Source organism: Monopterus albus, unplaced genomic scaffold, assembly GCF_001952655.1.
Source record: "Monopterus albus unplaced genomic scaffold, M_albus_1.0 scaffold194.1, whole genome shotgun sequence".
NCBI classification, from domain to species: domain Eukaryota; kingdom Metazoa; phylum Chordata; class Actinopteri; order Synbranchiformes; family Synbranchidae; genus Monopterus; species Monopterus albus.
The window spans coordinates 782,354-789,997 of NW_018128074.1; the positions used below are offsets into that span (position 1 = coordinate 782,354).

General features: G+C 42.2%; 1 protein-coding gene across 1 annotated transcript; it reads left to right on the forward strand.

Moving 5' to 3' along the window:
* The first annotated feature begins 1,334 nt into the window (after positions 1-1,334).
* Positions 1,335-7,401, forward strand: nr4a1 (nuclear receptor subfamily 4, group A, member 1). Its single transcript, XM_020617732.1, has 7 exons — positions 1,335-1,472; positions 2,583-3,345; positions 3,486-3,615; positions 3,709-3,872; positions 5,202-5,404; positions 5,521-5,699; positions 6,195-7,401. Exons 2-7 carry the CDS (start codon positions 2,593-2,595, stop codon positions 6,449-6,451), a joined length of 1,686 nt encoding a protein of 561 aa, XP_020473388.1. The 5' UTR covers positions 1,335-1,472; positions 2,583-2,592; the 3' UTR covers positions 6,452-7,401.
* Positions 7,402-7,644: the final 243 nt, after the last annotated feature.

Sequence of the window (7,644 nt, forward strand, 5' to 3'; positions counted from 1 at the left end):
CTGGAAAGATAAGAATATAAGTGTGAGTGTGTGTGAATAAATATAAGCTCCAATGTGATAAATAGTCAAAGTTTCTGAATTTGCTTCATTATAGTGACCCAAGTGTCAACATTTCTGAGATCCGAGCTGACATCCGTAAATACCTGCTCCAATTATACACTTCTGTGGAAGATATTTTTAATTAGATCTCAGTGATTCATCAAGCAGCATTGTCCATTTACTGAATTAACCGTGATAACATGCACAAGTAGAATGTACAGTAAGAGAGTATGTGTTAGCCCTGCGATGGATTGGCGACCCCGTTCAGGGATTAAGCGGTAGAAAATGAATGAATGAATGAATGAATAGTGACCTCATTATAATGACTGGACCTCATCTACTACATAGAGTATATGGAATACATACATTTATAAAAACTCTGCACAATGCTGCTACACAACAAGACCAAAATACTACCCTCAAAAATGACCCTGAATTACATATTTGACATGTGTAACCAAAATCCATAAAATAAAAGAATAGACTGACATAATCCATTATAAAGCAGATTTCTTTATGGAACCTTCCCCTCTAGAAAGCAAAACCTTTATCATTATTTAGTAATATACCACTAATAATAAAAAAAAAAAAACATGCTGCAGACATAGGAATGGAACAAAACAGTACAACAACAAAAAGCAACATAAGAACTTCTTTCATATCTAGAGCCCATTTTCAGCCCAGACTGGTTGCATCACCTTTCAGTCCAAGTGACTATTTCCAGTACTAGTTATTGTGACTTGTAGTTTTTCTTGGTTAAGACATTAACATTGTCTGCAGGGAGTCCAGCCATCATTTTCAAAATGTTCAGATATGACAGCTTTACCGCCTTTAATGGCATTGAGCAATCTTTTTCCCCACGTTTACCATAAGACAACAGGCATTAAAAATAGGGTTTTCTCCAAGAAATAGAAAAAAAACACCTGTGGCTTCCTGTTTATAGCTTGAAATAATATATTTTCCGTTTTCTCTGCAAAATGTACTACAATATAACAGAGAGACACTTTATCAACGGCTGTGTAATCTAGTAGTGTCCCAGCCACTATACCTCTTAAAAAGATAAGCTTTACTGAGCTTCATTTGGTTTTTTTAGCCAACTATGTGTATGAGTGTGCTCGTGTGAGCGTGTCTGAGACAGCGCTGCGGTTCTTTGCCTTACGCGCGTCAACGGAATCCCGGAGTGCGTCATCCAACGACAGTTCTCTCGAACGCGCGCTGTGATTGGGCGAATGCTAGAAATCTCCCCGCCCACCACGCAGTCTAGTATGGAAAGCTCTCTGACGTCATGGGTACAGTAAAACTGACAGGAGGTATAAAAAGCATTGTGTCGGTGATAGCGGAGGGACCGCTCGTCAGCTGGGACGCACTGGAGATGAGTGGCTGGCGTTTGTTAGGTACAGACAGGTCAAAACATTTGTAGACGGGCCCAACAGGTAAGAAATGTTTATGGTTTTTAATAGGCTACTGTAGACTTGAATACGGAAACTTTTTAATGTGCAGCCATAGCTGACTGACGCCAGGTAAAAAAATAACCAGGTCGTACAGAAAGCAGTTGTCCTCATTTACTGAGAAGAAAGCAAACTACTCCAGTTATATTTGTGTTATATGCACAGCTCCCGCGTGTCTCAGCGGGTGTGCAAGGCTGTTTGTAGTGGCAGAATAAGCTGCTTCTGTTGTACTTGGCCATCCACAGGCAATGATGTGCAAAGGTTTTACGGACTGAAAGTAAAGTGAGTGTGAGTTTAAACGTAATGGCACGAGTAGCCTGCAACTTCGTACAAAGTACGGTGAACTGGAAAAGCCTAAATCACATCAGTATCATGTCTTCGGATTTCTAAATGCACAAATTCCTCTTGGCTGTCCAGTGTTTAGGGCATTTGGCAGGTAGGTTGTTCCCAGAGAACCTGTCCCAGTTCATGTGTAGATTTGGATACCCAGACTGACTCCATGGTGTTATTACTCTAATTTACTGCGGGACTCCTTGTTCTTCTTGTTACTGAAGACAGTTTTTATGACTCCGTCTGTATATTTGGGCTCATTGTCAGCGGGGCGGATCTAGAGACTTCTGGACTGCGTGGCCAGGCTTGGTCACAGACACAATGACGGGTGGCACATTTGAAATACTGTACATGCACAAAAATGAGAGACTTTCTTTAGCTAACTTTGACTGTGCTCCTTATTTAGCTTAAAATTAAATGTGCTAAATCCCCTCTACATTATAAATTACAAACTGGGTGAACTGGGGTGGACTGCACCTGGGTTCTTCTTACTTTGTTGGTGTGTATGGGAATATGCATTACTAATGTACAATTTCAAATAAGGGCCTTAAGGAGGGTAGTGCATTATTACCTAATGGTCAAACTTGATCTACCACATAACAAACCTGGGTCTAATATCACAGCACAGAAACACTGTTTGTAGATACACATGTTGGCTCATTTTCAGCCCACTGACCCGTAGCAGGTTAACTGGCAATGGATTGAGTGTTTAAGATTAAGGTCTGAAAAACAGACTAACATTTTGCATCACTGCATGTTTTTCAGTTTTGCAGCCATGACTTGCATACACCCCCAGCATGGATCGCAGCTCTATGAGAACAGCTTCAGCAGCTCAGAGCTTCAAAGCCCAGACCTTACCTCCCGACTGCCTGTGGATATGAGCAGCCCAGGGGACCATCTCTCTGCTCCATCCCTGCCAAGCATCAGCTCCTTGGTGGGGGACTTGGACACATATTCATGCCAGTTTACTGCTGCACCTGCCTACATCACTCCATCATCAGGCCGGGATGACCACCAGATTTACAGCTGCTACCCTGGAACATTCACAGTGAGTTACCCGGACGAGGCCTTGTCTCCAGGTGGGTCTGATTACTTCAGCAGCCCTGCATCCGCCTCATCTCCTTCAACCCCTGCGTTCCAGAGTCAGCATGCATTCACCTGGGATTCAGCCTTTGGTCCTTACTCACCAAGTCCAGGACACTGGACTACTGAGGAGACCTCAGCGCCACATGCCCCCTCCTTCTTTACTTTTGGTTCTGCGTCTGTGGACGATTTGTCTCATTTGGGTCAACCACGCATACGAGAGCAGGACCCTTTCACTTTGACCCATCCTCACCCATCTGCATTGACCTTCCCCTCCTTGGTGATGGAGCAAGCATGTAGCCTCGATGGCACCGAGCAGCTGGATGGTAGCTTATCGCCCAAGTTAAAAAGTGGAAATGAGGGCTGCTGTGCTGTGTGTGGGGACAACGCCTCCTGTCAGCACTATGGGGTTCGCACCTGTGAGGGATGCAAAGGGTTTTTCAAGGTAATAAAGTCAGACTTTTCTATGCATTATTTATTTGTTTAGAAACACACAAGGTTTTCTATACAAAGAGGGAACAATGTGTTAACTAAATGAATGTTTTGTGTCTTATTCTTTTATTAATTCTTATATTTATATTACAGCGTACAGTACAAAAAAATTCCAAGTATGTTTGCCTTGCAAACAAGGACTGTCTTGTAGACAAGAGGAGGAGGAACCGATGCCAGTTCTGCCGTTTCCAGAAGTGTCTAGCTGTTGGCATGGTCAGGGAAGGTGAGTACAGAATGAACCCAGAGGAATCAGTGTACAGTTATTAGGATTGATATCGATGATCTGGAAGTAACTTTAATGTTACCACTTTTCCAGTTGTGAGAACAGATAGCTTGAAAGGACGACGAGGTCGCCTGCCGTCCAAACCTAGAATCATCCAGGACGTGACATCCACTGTGTCTCCAGTGAGCATGATTGCTTCACTTGTGAGGGCTCACATCAGCTCCAACCCTGGTCCTGGGAAACTGGATTATTCCAAGGTAGGAAGTAAAAAACTAAATCCCTCCCTTTATCAGTTTTCTACAACCCCAAATCAGAAAAAGTTGTGACGGTGTGTATGACACTGAAACCAATACAGCAGCACATTATTTGATGTGATACCTCATCAATTTTATTCTTTGCTCAAAATAAACACACTTCAATTCTGATGCCTGCAACACATTTCAAAAAAAGTTGGGACAGTAAAGCGTTTACCACGGTATGATGTTGTTGTTCCATTTCACTTAAAAGACGATTAGGGACTGAAGACACCAAGCGATTCAGTGTGTCAGGTGTCATTTTGTCCCATTCTTCCTGCAAACAAGTCTTAAGGTGCAACAGTCCTGGGTCTTTGTTGATGAAATTTGCATTTCAAAATGTGCCACACACTCTCTATTGGGGATGGGTGGGGACTGCATGTAGACTGGTCCAGCTCTCACACCCTTTTCCTCCATAGCCAGGCCTTGGTAATGTGGCACTAGGTTTGCATTGTCTTGTTGAAATATGCATGGGCGTCCCTGGAACAGACGATGTCTTGAAGGCAGCAGATGTTGCTCCAACATCTCTCTGTATTGTTCAGCATTAAAGGAGCCATCAGAGAAGTGTAAGTGAACTTTGCCCTGGGCAATGACATGACCCCAGACCATGACAGACCCTGGCTTTTGGTGGCTGTTGCTGGTAACAGTCTGGACGGTCCTTTTTGTCTTTGGTCTGGAGCACACAGCGTCCATTCCTTCCAAAACACGTTTCCTCTGTGTGATGGTCCGTCCCAGATGTCTCTGAGGACACTGCTGACACAGAGCTTCCTTTTGGCACAGTAAAGTTTTAAGCAGCACTTATGGACTTAACTACGTATTGTAGTGCCTGACACTTGTGTGCCAACGTAATCCCGTAATCGTTTATAGAAGAGTGACGATTCTTGATGCAGTTGCGTCTGAGGGATTTCTCAGACAAACTGGCGGTCCTTGGCCTCTCTTTGCTCCTCCTAAAGGGATTGGCCCTTCCTTGATGTCATTTTTGTACTAAATCATGATTACAGTCATCTGATGACATCACCTGTTTCAAATGGAATCGTCATTTCATTGTTTTAACTCATTACTGGCCCTGAAATGCAGCCAGCCCAACTTTGTTTGGAATGTGTTGTAGCATCAGAATTGAAGTGAGTTTTTATTTTGAACAAGGAACAAAACTGATGAGGTATCACATCAAATAATGTGCTGCTGTGTTGATTTCAACATCATACAGGGCGGAGATTATTTACAAATGACTATTTTCAGTTATAATTTGGATTTTACCTACTCTACTCTCATAACTACTCTTTACGATTTCAGTATGACGAGACAGAGGACAGTCCGAACCAGAAGGAGGATGCTAGTGATATCAAGCAGTTTTACGAGCTACTCACAGCCTCTATGGAGGTGATCAGGAAGTGGGTCAAGAGCATCCCAGGTTTTTCTGAGTTCTGCTCAGAAGACCAGGAACTACTGTTAGAGTCTGCGTTTGTTGAACTCTTTATCCTGCGTCTTGCATATCGGTAAGTGCAGCCTCCTACAAAACCTTTACAATAGATTTAGACAATCACAGTAATATTGTACAACTTAGATGAAACATCCCTGAGACAACCTGCCTATGCTGTTTTCTCTTTAAAAGGTCCAATCCTGACACGGACAAGCTCATCTTCTGCAACGGGACTGTGCTTCACAAGACGCAGTGTGTCCGAGGCTTTGGGGACTGGATTACCTCCATCTTGGAGTTTTCTCAAAGCCTCCACCGCATGAAGCTCGACGTTTCCTCCTTCTCCTGTCTCACAGCCTTGGTCATAATCACCGGTAAGAGCTTTAGTCATATCGGGTTTTAACCTGTTTATCCCCTTTCTAATTTTAAATCGGTTACCTATATGCAGCGGGGACAACACTAGGAATCTGGTTTCACTTGTATGGACAATACAAGGCAGTTACGTACCACAGGATTGACACAGCAGGTGTATGACAAAATGTAACACGACCTCACACACAGTGCAGAGAAGATGTGATATTTCACAGCTGCCTAAACATAGCCACAATGAAGGCTTACATTTAATGTCAAGGAATTGCTCCAATCTAACAGTATTAACACTTGAGCTGTGCTGTAGTCTGCTAAATATAACTTTTGTTTTGTATAAAGATTTTCCAAATACAACCCTTGAGTTCTACTTTGTTAAGATGAAGAAAATCTAATGATAATCCCTACATCTCAGGTTTGACAGCACATGGTTTATAGACTCTTGAATCAATTATTAGTGTGTGTTATTTACATAAATAAGGTTCACTTATTGTTCTCTGTAGATCGACATGGTCTTAAGGAGCCAAAACGTGTGGAGGACTTACAGAATCAGCTCATCACCTGTCTTAAAGATCACGTCTCCGGATGCGGCTCCGAAACCTTGAGGCCCAATTATTTGTCTCGACTTCTTGGAAAACTGCCTGAGCTCAGGACTCTGTGCACTCAAGGCCTCCAGCGTATCTTTTACCTTAAATTAGAAGATCTTGTTCCTCCACCACCAATAGTTGAGAAAATCTTCATGGATACGCTTCCGTTTTGAGTGTGAGATGGGAGATTGACTATATGCAGCATCAAAGCTGGAGTTCATTTGAGAGCCAAGAACAACAGACTGAGGGCTCGTGCTTCAGCTCAGATGAATAACAACCCTAATGGATTATGCAGCTACAATCAAAAAGGGCTACTCTTGAACTATAGAGTGAATGACTTGTTAAGAACTGTGCTCTCGCCAGATGGAATTAGACAGGCCAACTCATGGACCAAAGGGCAACTGTTTACAGGTGCCATGAATTGGACCGTTTCTGGTGGAGGGACTATGATTGCACCTTCCATATAGTAACAAACTGAAAGAAATTATATTTGCATTATCATCTGAAGAATGTAATGAGCAAAACAAGTTTCTCTTTTGTGACAGTGATTATTTTATGATTTGGATCACTGTAACTTGCATATAAAATATTCAGCAAAGTCTTATTGTGAATTCTTTAGGCTAAGGATTAAAAAGTGGTTGGCATAATGTTTCTCTTAAATAGCTTACATGTTCACATTATTTCACATAACCACTTTGTCATTCAAGTAGACTTTCTAGCCCCAAAAGTGAAGTTGATGATCTCAAACACGAGTGACTCAGAGCTCCAGGCTGCTTTGCCAACATCTGTATTTGGTTATAAGAAAGTAGGTTAAACCTACAGAATTATTTGGTAATATCATTCATGTATCATGAATAGACACTGAGCAGCTAATATCCAGTACAGTCTTATAAACTGGTCCTGCTTGTAAAGCTAATTGGTGTTATTGCCACATTTTTACACAGTCTGGAAAAATGTAATGTGCTTTGGGGTAATCATTTTTACTTAATAAAAACTTCTGTTTTACAGCAGCAAAACATGAAAAACACTGTAGAACTTCATATTTTCACCTGCTTTTGTCATCTCTGCTCAAAACACTTAAAGCAGTGCGGTGAATGATGTAGTATTTGTAGTTGAAGTTAGAGAGCAGCTTTTTATTGTGGTAAATTGTAAATGTCATAAATACAACAACTATATTTCTCAGTGTAAGGACATTAGTGGACTCTTCTTCCACCGTGTGGCAGTGCTGAATACGCTGCTGTGCCAGCACTCTTAGTCAAGTGTAACGTCTCCTGGCAACAGATCAGAACTTACTGCTGAAAAATGTGCCCCCACCCGCCTCCCTCGTAGTTATGTGCTGGTCTCTTTTTAGAAGCTGGTGGAATTT